Source organism: Aythya marila (genome assembly GCF_965140915.1).
Source record: "Aythya marila genome assembly, chromosome: 2".
NCBI classification, from domain to species: domain Eukaryota; kingdom Metazoa; phylum Chordata; class Aves; order Anseriformes; family Anatidae; genus Aythya; species Aythya marila.
In genome coordinates this window covers 119,340,779-119,358,420 of record NC_139043.1, presented here as the reverse complement: position 1 = coordinate 119,358,420, position 17,642 = coordinate 119,340,779, and the positions used below count along the sequence as shown (strand labels likewise).

The following is a 17,642-nucleotide window of genomic DNA, read 5'->3' as shown; positions in this document are numbered from 1 at the left end:
CATATGCTTGATTGTTATCTCAGTACACTTTAGTCTTTGTGTTTATCAGGACAGTCCTGTAGTTATAATTGATTCTTTGAAGAAGAATTATTAATTTTAACTTCACTTGTCACTGATATATTTGAAACAACTTTCTTAATTTATATTTGAATCAAATCAGAAAAGCCTAAAGTTAACTTTATAACTGAAAAATGCAGGCCTAAAAGAAAGATCTGTCCCAGAACAGTCAACATCACCAGAATCTGAGGAGACCATTCAGCCTGATGAACAGTCATTTGTCAAATCAGGTAAGGTTTCTCATGAAACAAAAAAGAAATGAGACATGATATTTCATTTGAATTATAATGCTGTTTCTCAGCATGCAACTTCATTTTGTTATTTCTTTGGGTAGACTTTGGGTAGAATATTAAATCTTTTATCACTTTGTGTTTATACACTATAACATTTAACTGGAGTGGCTGTTAATAGCTTTATATAAATCACCGACCATGAAAAGTTTATAGACGGCACTCTTGTCAGTTCTCATGGAACTATATCACAGCAGACTAACTGTCTGCAGGTGTACGGTTGTGGTTTTGATACATAAGCAGCAGTATATAGTCAGCAGCCATTCCTTCTAAATATTACTTTTATGTCGTAGTTTGAGTAGTAGAACTTTTCTCAGTTTCTGAAGTTATCTGATAATAGGGAAGTCTTTTTTTTTTTTTTTTCAATTCTAGTAATTTTGCATTTCTGTATTTTAAGTTAAACAAAAAAAAATCATTTGATAAGCTTATTGGAATGTTCACTTTTCTACTAAAATTGTAGTATATAAAAAAATCAGTAAGTATAGATTTTAGTTCTGAAAAAAATAATGTTAAAATACACTTTAAAAATTCCTAAAATTTATTGGGTTCAAGAGGAATTCAAGAGAAAATATTTTTATGTGCCAGCTTTCAGATAAACAATTTGCATTTTAATATTACTCAAAACATATTTTTCCAGTTCATGGAAGAGGCTTATCTTATTTGGTGTTTATGTGTACCAGACACAATAACCCACAAATGTGTAGGGTATGGCTAATAAAATGGAATATAGAATTTGTTTTAAAAAACTTGAATTACTTAAGTTATTATAACGTGTATTTTGTAATTTCCTTTTCATTTTTCATAACTTTTTTTTACATACATTTTGGTACTTCATTTGAAAATGCAAGTGTTGTCTTTTTTTGCCAGTTTCTCAATGTTAATTTCAGGACATTTATATGAAGGCAATTTGTAGTACAAATTCCCATTATGTCCTGGGCTTGTGTTTTAAATGATGATCACTTGTCCCTGAAATCAATTTGGGATTTATTCTGCTAAGAATTGCCAGGAGGAGACCTTGCTATTGTAATGTTAGTTTTTATTTTTCCTATTTCTAAAACGAATAAGACCCTTCTTCTGTAAATGACATTCTGTTGTCAAAAATGACAAGTTAGTGCTGTGATCTAAATTGTAGGAAAGTAATGAAGGAAAGTATCAGTAAAGTAACTACTCCAAAGAGAATTTGTGGTTTGGATAGGTACCTGAAATTATTAATGTTACTGCCACTAAGAAAAAGTTATTTACAGAAAATCCACTGTAGATAAATTCTTCTGATTGGTCTTCAGAATGATTTAATGTAATGATGCAAAATGTTCTGTGTTGGACAGTAAACAAAACCAAATTGGATTTATAATTACATGAGTTGCAGAGATTCACCAAGTAATTTCCAGAGAACTTCATGGAATGGAGTAAAGATTTTATGGAGACTACCAGACACTGCAAGCCTTGAGCTAGTGTTTAGATTTTTGCGCTTACCTTCAATGCAATTTGTAATCTTTTTAGAGCACAAGAATGTTGATGATGTAGAATTGGAAGAGGAAATTCAACCTGTTCTTCATGAAGCTGTCCATTCTGAGCCTGGTAATGCATTAACACTTAAAAATCACTGAAGAATTTCTAAATTTTGACATAGGCAAGACAAATCTCAGTCTGTTTTTGGTATGCACTCAAAGTACTTTTGCCTGCACAATACATTTTAAGCAAATACTTTGTAATTTCCAAGAAATACTTGAAAAATTCAAATCCCCAGTCTGTGGCTCTCTTTTTTTTTTTTTTTTTTTTTTTTTTTTTTTCCTTTTTAGAGGTGTTTGGCAGTAGTAGCTCAGATCAGTTGACAAGAACTTCCTAAAAACACTCTGTAAAGTGCAAGAATTGTTAAACAGGATTTTTGCTGTATTTCTCTTAATGACTAACGAAGGCATTCAGTGCAGATACTTTGGGTTCATACTACGGTAAGGGTGAGACAAGTCACTTGTCCCCTTCTCTGCTGGGGAGTAGTTGAAAAATATGATAGGTGTCTTGAAAGCTGAGTATTTGCTTGTAGCAGAATTTACCAATGATTGTGTATTCTCTAACAATCTGTATCCTCAATTAGGAGAGGGACATGAAGATGTAGATGAAAGTGTAAATGAACAGTGGCAAGAGAAGGAAGAAACACATGGAGAAACTTTTGAAGCTCCTGCAACAGATGACTTGCTCAGAGAATTAGAGAATGAAGTGACAGAGGACTATGAGACACCAGACTCATTTCAGAAAGGTATCTGAATGACTAAATGTTTAAAATCAAATGTTGACAAAAATGTGAACAGACAAATAGAAACCCTTCTTGTTTAAAAAAGCGATTCTTTAATTTCTGCTTGCCATAGAAACTTAGCAAGTGTCAACTACTGCAAGCACTATTTAGCAAATATTTTTTTTAATCAAAATGGGATAATAAAACGCCACAAGTTGTGGAATCCAGCTGACTGTAAATTATATACTTACTGCAGTGTGGCTTTCAAACAACTGAGTTAATCTGGGTTCTAGCTACATATTTCTCCCCAAAACAGAGGGGCTCAAATCATATCTACGGAATGTGCTTCTGGACTTTCTAGATTTTTTTAACTAAATTTTTAAGAGTTTAGCTTTTGTAGACAGACTTATTCTCAATATACTTCTAATACAGCTCTTCAAGAGAATGTTATAAGTGAACAATGTTATATGAATATATTCTATTTTCCTTACATTTAGACTTTCACAGAGATGAGTTTTCCAACAGCAGACTTGAATCTGGGAAAAAAATTTCTTCAGGGACAGTCATCTTTTTTGAGCAAATGTGTTTCAAGTATATGTATTCTCAGTTTTACATATATAAATTTTATTCTTTTGAATATTTCTTGCATTAGAATAAATTTGCTTAGAATTTCTGCTTAGAAATTTGTCTATTCTTATATAACATTCTTTTATAGCATTTGCAGTGCCATGCTGTACTTTTTTTAAAAAAAAAAAAAAAGCTTAAATTTTTAATTTATGCTTATTTCTCAATTTCTCAGATGCTGATCCTGTAGATCTTGGAGCAACACAGCCTGAAACATTTGAAGTTCCAGGTATAATTTTATTTCTCCAAACTCAGCAATATTAGTTTTACACTGACAATGATATAAAAAAGCAAAACAGAAAAAGCTAAACTAGTATAGTAGTATACCATTTTGAAAATGTTTATTCACTAAACGTCTGTTCCTGTCTTGGATATATTTACTCTGAGATGAACGCATCATAATTGATATGGCAAATAGTTCTTAAAAGAGTAGGGGATGGTATGTGTGGAAACTTTGCCTTCGGGTAGTGCAAAAATTTAATTTGTACTTTGAGTTTCTGGCTATTGCATGTGTTTGCAATCTGGGCAGGCGAGAGTTATGTGGTTGTACCGTCTAAGAAACTGAGAATAAGGTTTTATTGCTCTTATTCCTGTCTTCTATTCTACGGTGCTGAGGTTCTTCTAGCCTATATTTTTGTCAGTAGTCTGGATCTTGTGTTTTCACATAGAACCTCACATCTTTCAGAAGCAGACAGTTTTAACCTCTCCTTCAGGACTATTTAATATTTTATGGCCAATTATGCTATCAGAGTCAGTCAGCTCCAAGGACTTAATATGGAACTATCCTTGTAGTGTCTTCCTAGGATACACCCTTAATTCATCTTCAAAGCTTTAGGAAATTTTGCATGCAAGTACATCCAGTTAGCGTCTAGCCATCTTCATCCTTCTTTGATACTTTACAGAATGGTGTTGGCTTATTTTAACCATTAGTCCTGAAACTGAGAAACATGAGATGGATATTACATTTTCCCTGCTGTCTGGGAAGTGTTTTTATCTGTCTACTAATAATGCTTCTTTATAGTACAGGCAGCCTCTTCCATTGATATCAGACCTGGATTTCAGTTTGGACTAAGCATTGAGCCAAAGATAATAGTCCAGTTCTGGACTTTTTTTAATGCCAAATATGACAACAAAATATTTTTATATGATACAGAAAAAAAAGAAAAAGAAGAAAAAAAAAAAACACAAAAAATTTATTCCTACCCTTGTTGGGAAGTTTCTGCTTTCCAGCTACCGATTTGGAATCAATTCTGCTATACAAAGTAAAAGGATAAGTTATTTTATCTTCAGTACCATGTGTTGTCTGATGTGTCATACTGACTATAGAAATAACATCTCAAAGAGTTGTAGTCAGAGATTTAGCAATGCAATGGGGAAAAAAAAAAAAAAGAAAAAAAAAAATTGTTCAATTTCTATGATGCCAGAATTGAGTATTTCTCAAGGTTTGTTTTCTGGCTCTTATTGGCAGTGGTTGTCCTCTGTAGACCAGCACCAACACAGGAACTATTGGAGCACTGGAACAGGAGGAACTATTGTAGAACTAAAATAGAACTAAAGGAACTATTTTAGAACTTTTAGGATGCAGGAAGATATTTTTGATTCATATTAGAGCTATTAAAAATGTTCATGCAGACTTACAGCTCTCATGTACCTAGTTTTCATACCAAGGGTATGAAAAGGGAGGGAGAGTAATCCAGCTCCTTCCACTAGACTGCTATGTGTTTAGTTGCAAATGTCATTTAATAGTTTTCAATTGAAGAGTTGCATTTAGCTATTGAAAGACACATTCAAGAAAGTTAAAAAACAATGCAATATTAAATATGTGTATATATTCATATTTACTTTACAGTTTCATATGATTATGATATGGATGTAGAGAGGACAGTAAGCGATCCAGAAGCTCCAGGTTTGTAAATTTTGTTTGTAATTTTTTTGTAAATTTTATTAACTTTAGATTGTAATATAATCACTTGTGCTTTTTAAAACAGGCTTCAAAGTAGTATATCATATTCACTGTTAAGTCAGTTTTCTATTCAAACGTTTTTTTCAAGCAGTGTCAAATAAACCTGATTTTTACAGTATTGATTTTGCAGCTATGTTACTGTTACAGTTGTGAATAGAACATGCCACAAATACTTGCACAACTATTTACTGGAGTAGTTCTCCAGCCTAATCAACAGGTTGTCAAAGACTTACTCTATTCATAATTCTAGGCCTAAATGCAAATATGCCTAAACTCATTATATTGTGATGTAGCTCCTGAATGTGCTTGACAATCTGTCAATTTCAAATAAAATGTTATATTAATTCAAGTATGCCTAGTTCTCTTATTCTTGAGGTAAATAATATGTAACCTTTTAACTTTTCCTGTGTGTGAAAACTTTATTAGAACTTAAAATATTATATAATTTTATTTAAGGTGACACTGAACTAATGTTAGAAGATGCTGTCGAACATTATGCAGGTACAATGCAAAGTCTTCTTATAGAACTTTCATTGAATTTTGTCTTCAAACAAGTCCCTCTGCTCTCCTCTCCCCCCTCCCCCCCCCCCCCAAATGGAGGTCGTATACAGTATCAGTTTCATAAGTATATTGGTTTATAAGTTATTACATCTTTATTTACTTACATTCTGAAATAATGCAAAGAACTACATGAATATTACTTCTTTGTAATGTGAGCCAAGTGGAAAGAAAAATATTTTGAGGGTTAAATATCTAGGAGTGTGTGTGTATTTTAAAATGCATAGAGATGCCTCTGTGGATAAAAACAAAACAAAACAAAAACAGCTTGGATTTGCTAAGGACTTTGAAGATAGTGTGTATAAATGTCAGGGAAAATGTCATATCTATAGGGAAAAAAAAAGGCATTACAAAATACAGTTGTGGAAAATTTTGCTGTATATAAAAACGATTTGAGAGTTTTCATTATGAATTGTAGGTCATTTGTTGATGTTTTCATGACTTGTACAAGACGACCCTAATGATAGTGATGAATGTTTAAGTCTACTTTGTGATGCCAGAAAATCTTTTTTTTTTTTTTTCCACCAAATCTCTAAAAAATCTTAGGTTTAAATGAACTCTTAGTTTATTAACTGTAATACACTATAGATTTGAGTATTTTTCCTGAATAAGCTTGATGCTTCATTATTTGTGTGCAAGTATTATCTTTAAAATTATATGGATTCTAATACTGAATTTTTCCCCTTTTAAACAGAGGATAGAGTTCATGGGGATTATGATGAAGAACATGGTATGAGAACTGTTACATCTAGTGAAATGACAATATCATGACCCTTATTTTATCACCATATTGTTCTGAAAGTCTTTAAGTACTATGAAAGTGAAATTGTTTTGTCCTAAATTTTTCCGTGCTGTCACATTATTTTGTAACTTATGTGATAAGGGGTTTTTGATGATCAAATGCCCTGTGCGTGTGAGCAATCGATCAGTCTTTAATGCTGGAACAATTGTAGAGTATACATATAGGTTACATGCCCATACCAGTCCCCTTTATCATGCTTTGTGCCTACGTGGCATAAAAAGCAGACTGTCCATTTTGAGCAAATGCAAGTTCACGAATGTACACTAGACAGCATTATAGTAGCTGTAGTACCTAGTTTTCATCCCTGTTGTCTCCTGGCCCATCTTCCTTTGCACCTTTCAACCCTTCTCATGAAAACACACTTTTAGTTGGATGGAAGATGAAACATTTGCTCTTTTCCTGGAGAAGGGAGTTTCTAGCACCTGTATTCTAAAGCCAAAGATGGGATGGAAGCCATCACGGAGATGAGAAGTTCTTCTTCTCAAACATAAAGCTAATGTTTTTGACGTTAGCTCTAAGAACAGCAGAAGTTCCTGGGTGCTGAAAGAGCTGGCGGATGTCATCGCGGAACCTCTATCAATTATTTTTCAACGATCCTGGGAATTTGGAGAGGTCCCGGTAGACTGGAAGCTGGCAAATGTTGTGCCAATTTTCAAGAAGGGTCAGAAAGAAGACCCTAGCAATTACAGGCCTGTCAGTCTCACGTCAGTGCCTGGTAAAATCATGGAGAAGTTGGTTCTCGGACTTATTGAGGCGCACCTGGGGAACAAAGCAGTCATTGGTCCCAGCCAGCATGGGTTTGTGAAGGGTAGGTCCTGCCTAACTAACCTGATTTCCTTTTATGATAAGATCACCCGTATGGTGGACCAAGGGAAACCAGCTGATGTGATTTTTTTGGACTTCAGCAAGGCTTTTGACACGGTTTCCCATAGGATCCTACTGGACAAAATGTCCACCATACAGCTAAATAAAAACATCATACGATGGGTGAGCAATTGGCTAACGGGCAGGGCCCAAAGGGTTATGGTAAATGGGGCTGTGTCAGGCTGGCGGACGGTCACCAGTGGGGTCCCTCAAGGCTCCATTTTAGGGCCGGTACTTTTCAATATTTTTATAAATGATCTGGATGTAGGAATAGAGGGTATTTTGAGCAAGTTTGCTGATGACACCAAACTTGGAGGAGTTGTGGACTCAAATGAGGGCGTAAAGGCCTTGCAGAGGGATCTGGACAGGTTGGAGAGCTGGGCGATCACCAACCGCATGAAGTTCAATAAGAGCAAGTGCCGGGTCCTGCACCTGGGACGGGGAAACCCTGGCTGCATGTACAGACTGGGCGATGAGACGCTGGAGAGCAGCCTAGAAGAGAGGGATCTGGGGGTCGTGGTAGACAGCAAGTTGAATATGAGCCAGCAGTGTGCCCTGGCAGCCAGGAGGGCCAATCGTGTCCTGGGGTGCATCAAGCACGGCATCGCTAGTAGGTCAAGGGAGGTGATTGTCCCGCTCTACTCTGCGCTGGTGCGGCCTCACCTCGAGTACTGTGTGCAGTTCTGGGCACCACAGTATAAAAAGGACATGAAACTGTTGGAAAGTGTCCAGAGGAGGGCTACGAAGATGGTGAAAGGCCTGGAGGGGAAGACGTACGAGGAACGGCTGAGGTCACTGGGCCTGTTCAGCCTGGAGAAGAGGAGGCTGAGGGGAGACCTCATCACAGTCTACAACTTCCTCGTAAGGGGGTGTCGAGAGGCAGGAGACCTTTTCTCCATTAACACCAGTGACAGGACCCGCGGGAACGGGGTTAAGCTGAGGCAGGGGAAATTTAGGCTGGACATCAGGAGGGGGTTCTTCACAGAGAGGGTGGTTGCACACTGGAACAGGCTCCCCAGGGAAGTGGTCACTGCACCGAGCCTGTCTGAATTTAAGAAGAGATTGGACTGTGAACTTAGGCACATGGTCTGAACTTTTGGGTAGACCTGTGCGGTGTCAAGAGTTGGACTTGATGATCCTTAAGGGTCCCTTCCAACTCAGGAATTCTATGAGTTGGAATCCTTCCAACTCAGGATTCTATGATTCTAAGTTCAGTTCCACAAGAAGAATCATTTTAAAGCTTCAGATGCAAATGTCAGAGAAATTAGCTGAAGTGTATGCTTCTCTATCCTAGAGTCAAGGCATCTTCTCAGTATCTGTCAGATGTGTTTCTCCTCTTGTGGCAAACACTCTGACTGTATTTTCTCCATTCTTGATGCTCCCATGAATTCACAGAAAGTTGAGAGGGCACTGCCGAAATGATTGTTAGCCAGAGCAGTTCAGTTTCTTTTCTGACTCTTTCTTTGTATGACTTAGCTCTTAATTAAGATCATAGAACCTCTCTAATAGGATCACAGCTCATATACTCACTTCTGCTTTGCATGGCATTGAGACAAACTGGAGGCCTATTGTACGCTGCAGTCGCTTTGTGTGTGTGTCTAGCATGTGGAAAGGAATGGTCTCTTCATATCTTCTATAGATATTACTAACATTAACAATTCCTTAGCTGAAATGTTTGTATATTTTTGCCCACAGTGAAGTGTGTAAATAAATCAATCGTCTAATTATTGTGCACAACTTTCAATATTTTGATAAGTTTTTTATGTAGTTTGTAGCAATGAAACTAGAGAAAGAAAACAAGTTTTAGTTTTTGATTAGAAAGAAAGAATTTTGGATTAGTATTTGAAAGTATATTGTAAGAATATTTTTAAAGGGATGGAGGGGGATCCAAGTGATTATTATTACCTTTTAAGATAAAATTTAAGTTTATACTCCCACTTTAAACTTAAGTGGGAGTATAGGTGAATTATAATGTACAGAATGATAGCTTTATTGTTGTCATTATTTTCAATATTTCATTTGTGTGCATAGGAATGCTGAAATTTCAGCATTATGTTCATGTTTGATATGTTTTATATGTAGAATTCCCCCTATGGGTACCAGCGAGGGTTCATATATCTAAGCATGCTCCAGAAGTAGAGGAAACCTTTGAGAGCTTTGCGTTTGTCAAAAGAGAAATGAATTAGATGCCTAACAAATAAATTATTCTTAGGATACTTCATGAAAAACAACCACACTTTTTTTTTTCTTTTCAGAACCAAAACATGAAGAGGAGACTGAGACTCAAGATACAGGTATAGTCTATAGGTGCATGTATGTACACACAAGTGTACATTTACATATATGTATATCGGGCGTATTGGAAAGTCCTTTTTATTTCATATGTAGTTAAAGTGAAACATCTCTATAATAAGTATTATTGGAGTATAATTTTTAAAATCAGAGAAATATTTTAGTAAACTTAGCACAAAGGCCGTTATTTAAATGGCAAGGTGAATTTATATTGGAATATAAGATCTGTGTAATCTTCAATCACAGTGTAATACCAGTTATGGGAAATGTTCATTACAGCATCTATAGTTATCAAGCCAGAGTTCTGACTACGAATTAAGACTCTTCTTAATATTACCATCCTCAAAGATTCATCTTTAAATCTTGAGATTGCATTACTGAGACAAAATGGGGCATGTGAGGGTTTCTGCAGGTCTTTGGAACACAGTCATTTGGCCTAGGCACTCAGCCTGCTTGCCATGAGCCTGGCTCATAACTAGTGCCTACTTCCAGAAGTTCAAAAAAATGTATCTTGCAGGAAACAAATTCAGATTTTACAGGTTCCAATACTAGTGCTACTTTGGTGTGGATGCTTTTTGCTGTTGCTGTTTTCTAATTAGCTAAACCACTTAAAATAATTCTAGTCTTTGGTCCGCTCTTTATCTTCAAATACCAGATAAGCGAATAAAAAAGACACAAGTGCTTAATTTAGAATGAATTCAAGAAATGCTGTAGCGTAGATAAATCGGAAGTATCTATTACCTGTATAATCATAAGCTGAAGCGGACAGCTAATGAGTTGAAAGATGCCAAATTCAATTACAATAAAAATAAAAATATTTAATTTTTCCATGGAAGCCTCAGTTTAAGTTGAATTTACTCATCTTTCAGGAAGGAAATGTGTTTATTTTTTTTAAGTTACTGTGATTTAATCCAAATGATTAAGTAAGTAATTAATGTTTAGAGGGTATGATTTGTGAAATACCTACTAATACAGTAGTTCTGTAGTGAAACAGGAAAGAAAATTTAAAGTATCTATTTTTTCCCTCAAAATTAGTAAAAGTTCATGTTTGCTTTTTGCAGTTTTCTATTCACAGTTGAGCGTGTCTGTGTGCTCGCTTTGTTCTTTGGTGTTGTATGCAAGTTTCATCAATTTAGAACTTGGCTTCATTATTACTCTGAGTTGAATGTTGTTTTTTTTTTTTTTTTTTTTTTTAGCTGTTGAGGACTTTCCTGAGGAAGTACATGAAGCTGCAGAGCAAGGTATATTTTGTTATTGTGATCTTAGGGTTTTGGTGAAAGATGCTGAAGCTGATGAAGAAGGGGAGAAGGAAAAAAACACCTAATTACATACTTTTATCTTTTTATACTTACAGATGAAATTATTGAAGATCTGGAAATTGATAAAAAGATGTCAGGTATGAGCTCTTATAAATAGAGAAGGAAAACACTTTGTAAGTCTATTTAAATCTGTTAATGTAATTTTATATAGAGAGAAAAATATTGCAGGAAAGTGTACTGCATGAAGTACTTAAAGCTTCAATTTGTGGAATAGAGTATGTTAATTTCCCAGATGACTGCTCAAAAAGATTAAGTTGTGAATTTTTGTTTGTTGTGCTGGTGCCAGGGAATTTCAGATGAATACCAAATCAGATGTAATTTGAAGATTAGCTTCAAGAATTTAAAGTATCATTAAGCAAGATTTTTTTCAAACATGACCTTAATTCAGTCAGCTAGAGCTAAGTGATCTAAACAGTTTATTCTTAGCACAGTTTATAGGGTTTGATGCTACGTTTTATTCAAATTTTCTATTTGAAAAATTCGTTATAAAATTTGTTTACAAAAATAACCATTGCAACAAAAATCACTTTTGGAGGGGAGTAATAGAAGTCATTAAGAGTGAAGAGCTATTTTTTTAATATGAAATGCATTCAGTTGCCTTTGTTCTACAGTTAAACAGTTCTGCAGTTTAACTCCTTGTTTGATACTAATGGGGCTGGGTGGTTCATGAGGAATAAAAGCAAAATTGAGAACACACTATGTGTAACTTAAATCATTTATTTTCTTTGCAACAGTAGAAAGTAAACATACAGAAGATAACCTGGCCACTGAAACAGAGGAATCAGGTTTGTATTTCATGTATTGCGCATGAATTTGCTACTTATTTGCGAAGGGAAAAAAAAAAATAGTACTGTAGACAGGAATTCTACAATAAAAATGCATTTATATCTTTTTCTGCAGTGCTTTTTCCTTTAAGGACAAACATAACTGTGTTGTTAGAAACTACCCTGTTCTCTTTTGCTTTGCTGTGCTTTTTTAATGCCAAAATTTTAAAAGCTTACATAGCACAGCTCAATTTTAGAAGTTGAGAGTGCTCCAGCTCAGAATAACTTACAGCAATAATAGTGATCATAATACTAGGTCATAAGAAGCTGAAGATTTCCTTGCTCTGCTGTGTGTTCCATACTCTGGAAAAAGAGCATATATATATAAGAAGCAAAGTGGAATGTTACCCTAGCTTTGAGCAGTGTACATTACAGGATTCCTGAGTCAGAGCATATTTCAATTTTTCTCTTAAGTGTTCCTTACCGTCTACAGTGAGTGAACCAGGCTCCCCCTATTCATGAATAAGCAGCTATGTGCAACCTTCAGTCTATTAGCAGCAATAGCAATTGGTGACATTTCTCATGTAAATGTACATCCTGGATTAAAAAGAACTGAATTTTCAAGTAAAATATTTCACAGTTATAGATAGGAACATTATAACTTCCTAAGTATGGTCATGTTTTGTAAGCCCATATTCTAATAGCATACGAAAGTGGGAGGAGATTTATACTTTGAATAGTACAATTTCATAAGTTTGAAGTTTGATTTTTGAAACATTGCAGTACTGCAAATTAAGTGCTTGCCTCCCTAGGTATTAATCTTTCCCCTGGAAAAATTTAGCTGAGGAAAATTTGCATCCCACTTCAGCAAAAGTAGTATTACAGAGCAGGCTTGATAGGTTACAGTTATGAACATATGAGAAAATATGCAGCTTTTTGTACATATTTAGAGAACCAGTTTCAGTTGTTTGTGCACTTCTCATTTACAGAAATCCCTGTTCAAATTGAGGATTATTCAAATGATAATCCAGTGGGTAAGTTAATCTTAAGTGTTCTTTTAAAAATATATATATTAAAAATATATATATACATATATATATATATATAAATTATAGCTACGTGGTAAGTTCTACAAACCATTTTTGGAGAGGTGTGAAGGGTTGTCATTATTGTCATTTGAAGTTGTTTCCCATTTTTGAAGCAATAATTTTTTATCTTGTACTGCATAAATGTTAGTGATGGCTATTGAATTGTATGGAAGTATTCCATATAAATCTGTGAGTAGTTTTAATTTAAAACTTAATTTTAAATAATTTCAGAGTGAGTTGGATACTTTATCTGCGAAGGTAAAAATAAATGTTTCGGGTCTAAAAATTATGTGCATGCTTCCTTTCTAGGGTAACTGGTCATGGGTGGTGATATTAGTGTTACTTGTCTGTGTATCAGTCAGATCTATTGGAGTTAGACTAGCACATTTTATGCACTGGTCTGTAAACAAGATTGTTTTGTCATGTTATCGCATTTTTTTTTGACATAGCTGATTTTACAAACAGTAGCACTTCCAGCTTTTCCATTGGCTGCATGACAATAGTATTTACCATTTTTAGAGTAGCTACCTAATGAATCCGTGTCTCTGACAGGAGAGTTTATACATTTAAAGACTATATTAGATTAGGTCTGCTTTTTTTTTTTTTTTTTAGAGTTTGGTATTACAAGTCGTTTGTTTGCTCTTCATAACAATACAGTAGGGGTATTATCTCTCAGTAGGAAATGACAGCAATTGCAATCCAGGAGCCCTGGGTGCTGTTTGTTTAGATCTCGTTAGCCTGGATGCCTGTATAGCGTGCTTGTTGGGCAAAGGTTTTCAATCACCTTTGCGCATTGATTAATCCTTGCGATATGCAGAAGCTCTGAAGTGGTGTCGTACCTTCACAGTAATTCTATGCGACTTTTCTTTCCTTGTGGCTAAGTAAACGTGTATTTAATGTTTAGACATGCCAGAAGTAGCCTGAGAAGTGAAAAACACAGGACATCTGTGTGATGTCCCAGTACAGATTATTTCATGTTTTAATTTACATGTTGAACCTTAACTGAGGTGATCTGAAATACTTCTATCCATACATAAGTGCTTTTTCTGAGAGAGGGCTTCAAACTACGTATGAAGGGGAACGGGGGAAATGAAGCTCAATAGAGATAAGCCTGGGGAAGCAATCCCAGGGTTGAGGGTGAGGGCAATGACTCAAGTGCATCTACACCAATGCACATAGCACGCGCACACAACAAACAGGAGGAGCTGGCAGCCATTTGTGCAGCAGGCGAACTATGACCAAGCCATCATCACTCAAACATGGTGGGACCATTCCCACGACTGGAGTGCTGCAATGGATGGCTACAAGCTCCTTTTCAGAAGGGACAGGCAACTGAGGAAGGGTGGTGGTGTGACTCTCTATATTAGAGAGTGCTGGGATGCTATTGAGATTGGGGTTGAGAATGAAAAGGCAGAGTCCCAGTGGATAAAGATCAGGGGGTTGGCCAACAAGGCAGACATCCTGGTGGGGGTCTGTTATAGACTGCCAAACCAGGATGAAGAGACGGATGAGGTGTTCTATAAGCAGCTGGTGGAAGTCACTCAATCACCAGTGCTTATTCTCATGGGTGACTTTAAATTCCCAGACATATGCTGAAAATACAATACAGCCCTGAGGAAGCAGTCTAGGAGGTTCCCAGAGAGTGTGGAAGACAGCTTCCTGACTCAGGTGGTTAGTGAGCCTACCAGAGGGGATGCTCCACTAGACCTGCTGTTCACAAACAGAGGACTGGTGGGAGATGTGGTGGCAGGGAGATGTTTTGGGCAGAGTGACCGTGACATGGTAGAGTTCTCTGTTCTTGGTGAAGTCAGGAGTGGGGTCAGTAAAACTGTTACTCTGGACTTGCGGAGGGCAGACTTTGAATTGTTCAGGACATTGGTAGGAAGGGTCCCTTGGGGGTCAGTCCTCAGGGGCAGAGGGTCCAGAAAGGCTGGGTGGAAACAGAGACCTGCTGCTCCACCTGGACTGTCACAAGTCCATGGGGACAGATGGGAGCCACTTGAGGGTGCTGAGAGAGTGAGGCACTGGAACAGGCTGCCCAGGGAAGTGGTGGAGTCACCATCCCTGGAAGTCTTCAAAAGACGCTTAGATGTAGAGCTTAGGGATATGGTTTAGTGGAGGGCTGTTAGTGTTAGGTTGGAGGTTGGACTCGATGACCTTGAGGTCTCTTCCAACCTAGAAATTCTGTGATTCTGTGATGTGATGTGGGCCTCTTTCTTCCATCATCAATCAGTGGTCTTGGTCATCCAGAGAGGTTCTGGATGACTGGAGACTTTCTAACGTGACACCCATAAGAAAGGTCATAAGAAGGACCCAGGAAAGCACAGGCCTGTCCCCCTGACCTTGGTGCCAGGAAAGGTGATGGAACAGCTTGTCTTGAATGCAGCCACACGGCATATGCGGGACAACCAAGGGAAACAGGCTCAGCCAGCATGGGTTCATGAAAGGCAAGTCCTGCCTGACCAACCCCATCTCCTTCCATGACTGGGTGACTGCCTGGTGGATGAGGGAAAGGCTGTTGACATAGTCTACCTAGACTTCAGCAAGGCCTTTGACACGGTCTCCCACAGTATTCTCCTGGAGAAGCTGGTAGCCCACAGCTTGGACAGGTACACTCTTTGCTGGGTTAAAAACTGTACGGACAGTCAGGCCCAGAGAGTGGTGGTGAATGGAGTGAAAGTCAGCTGGCGACCTGTCACCAGTGGTGTTACCCAGGGATCGGTGCTGGGGTCCATCCTCTTTAATATCTTTATTGATGACTTGGATGAGGGAATTGAGTGCAGCCTCAGTAAGTTTGCAGACAACACCAAGCTGGGGGGAAGTGTTGATCCGCTGAAGCGTAGGAAGGCCCTGCAGAGTAACCTGGACAAGTTGGGTTGAAGGGCAGAGGCCAGTGGGATGAGGTTCAACATGGCTAAGTGCTCGGTCCTGCACTTTGTTCACAACAACCCCATGCAGCACTACAGGCTGGGGGGAGAGTGGCTGGCAAGCTGTACAGAGAAAAAAGTTCTAGAGGTGTTGGTTGATGCACTCCTGAACGTGAGCCAGCAGGGTGGCCAAGAAGGCTGATGGTATCCCGGCTTGTGTCAGGAATGATTCTATGATTCTCTGATTGTGTATTGAAACATTTAAAGTTGTAAGCATTCATGAATAGATAACTAATAAAAATATTCAGTTTCCTAATTAGTATAAAATGTTTTAAACAAAAGTTATAGACAGTGTAAGAATAAGTAGTTGTTACTTTTGACAACATTGGTGAGAAGTTCAGTGAAGATAGTATTCATTCAGTTGGTTTGTTGTCCTTCTGCTTGGAACTGTAGAACAAGAAAAGATAAGTCTGTTTTCTTGCAGAAAATGTTGCTGCCTAACAAAAAGGCTTTTATGAGACTACTGGAATCTTTCAGCAGTAGAAAATTCTACGGCATAGCATCAGTTATATGAGGATATAGAGATGATATTGACTTAGACATACTATTTTGGAACCAAATTCAAACTCTAGGTATCAACTTGAAATCTTTGATTTTTTTCATGGACCATGTTTCTGTCAGTGTTTGTGCTGTAATTTATGACTCAATTTTGCAGCAGTAAGTGCATTTCCTACCTTCACAAAACAATAATATTAATAATCTTACATGTATTACACAGTAGTGGATGGTTTTACAAATATTCCATTTGTGCAGCTTCCCTTAGTTCTAAATAGACTTCTGAATGTAATAGTGGAGTTGAACCTAGTTGGCCACTCTCCTTTTCATTTACCAGGGTACAGAATCCTTACTGGTTTCAAACCCCGTTAGGATCAAAAATAACTTGTTTTACTATGAAATACCGTATATTTCTTGTCCCTTTGAATTTCTGTTTAGATTCTTTTTTTCCTTCGTGTTCAAATTAGTGCAATGCACTTTTTAAATCACAGATAAGTGTTCAAGGGAAACATAGCTTTATCCTGATGTATATTTTCAAAATAGATAATAATAGCAGCACTGGAAGAAGTGAATGTTTTCTTTTTCCTCACAGAAAAAAAGTGAAGGAATTGATCGAAACCTATTTAGTTACTCAATGTGAGTAACTATTAGATGCATTAGATGATGCTTGTGATTTTTCCTTTATGAAGCAGAAAATGAAAATAATGTGATCAGAACAAAATCTGCTATAGTATACAAGAATACTGAAAGAGATGAAGTATTTTGTGTAGTTATGTAAGAACCGCTTTGAAGGCAGAAGAGTTATCAACCAGTTGTGTATCACATTTCATAAAAAGCTTATCAGCACAATGTAGGACTCAAATTATATAGCATCTCTAACAATTGAGAAATGAAGCAGCATATGCATAAAAAAATTCTAACTAGGAATGCAATCATTACAATTATGGAATTTTCCTATTGTAAAGTATGTTTTCCTGCCTTCTTTAGATGAGAAAGACTGGAGGAAACATTATTCTCATAGTATTTTTCTCTTGGAGGATGAAATTCGTATTTACTAGAAAGTCAAAAATTTTTATATATTTTTTTGATACAGGATTCAGTATGTTTTTCTTGTTGTCAGAATTCCTTTCTCATGTGATTTGATTTCATCAGTTACTCTAATTATTTCCTGTTAATTCAGCAATAATAATATTAAAGTTGATTGTACTAGAGACAATTAAGTACTCTCTTATGAATGAAGAGTACCAATATACACATATGCTCTCTGCAAATATGTGAAAGATATGTATATATAACTCTTCGTAATGAACATAGCTTCTGGTGTTTTAAAGATACTTAGAAAGGTCTCTATAGACCCCTTATTCTCAGT

General features: G+C 36.6%; 1 protein-coding gene across 11 annotated transcripts in view; it reads left to right on the top strand.

The window, feature by feature from the left end:
• The window catches only part of ASPH (aspartate beta-hydroxylase), a 117,962-nt gene that overhangs the window by 38,427 nt on the left and 61,893 nt on the right, over positions 1–17,642 (top strand). For 5 of the 11 annotated variants that reach the window (XM_082752671.1, XM_082752663.1, XM_082752672.1 and 2 more), the window contains 12 exons: positions 198–287; positions 1,848–1,925; positions 2,440–2,601; positions 3,377–3,430; positions 5,051–5,107; positions 5,621–5,665; positions 6,417–6,452; positions 9,644–9,682; positions 10,877–10,921; positions 11,035–11,076; positions 11,734–11,784; positions 12,753–12,797. In XM_082752671.1, coding sequence (XP_082608797.1) covers positions 198–287; positions 1,848–1,925; positions 2,440–2,601; positions 3,377–3,430; positions 5,051–5,107; positions 5,621–5,665; positions 6,417–6,452; positions 9,644–9,682; positions 10,877–10,921; positions 11,035–11,076; positions 11,734–11,784; positions 12,753–12,797 — 744 coding nt within the window. Of the gene's footprint in view, positions 1–197; positions 288–1,847; positions 1,926–2,439; positions 2,602–3,374; positions 3,431–5,050; positions 5,108–5,620; positions 5,666–6,416; positions 6,453–9,643; positions 9,683–10,876; positions 10,922–11,034; positions 11,077–11,733; positions 11,785–12,752; positions 12,798–17,642 lie in introns of those variants that run through there. The other 6 variants (XM_082752666.1, XM_082752664.1, XM_082752669.1 and 3 more) reach the window with 5 other exon arrangements.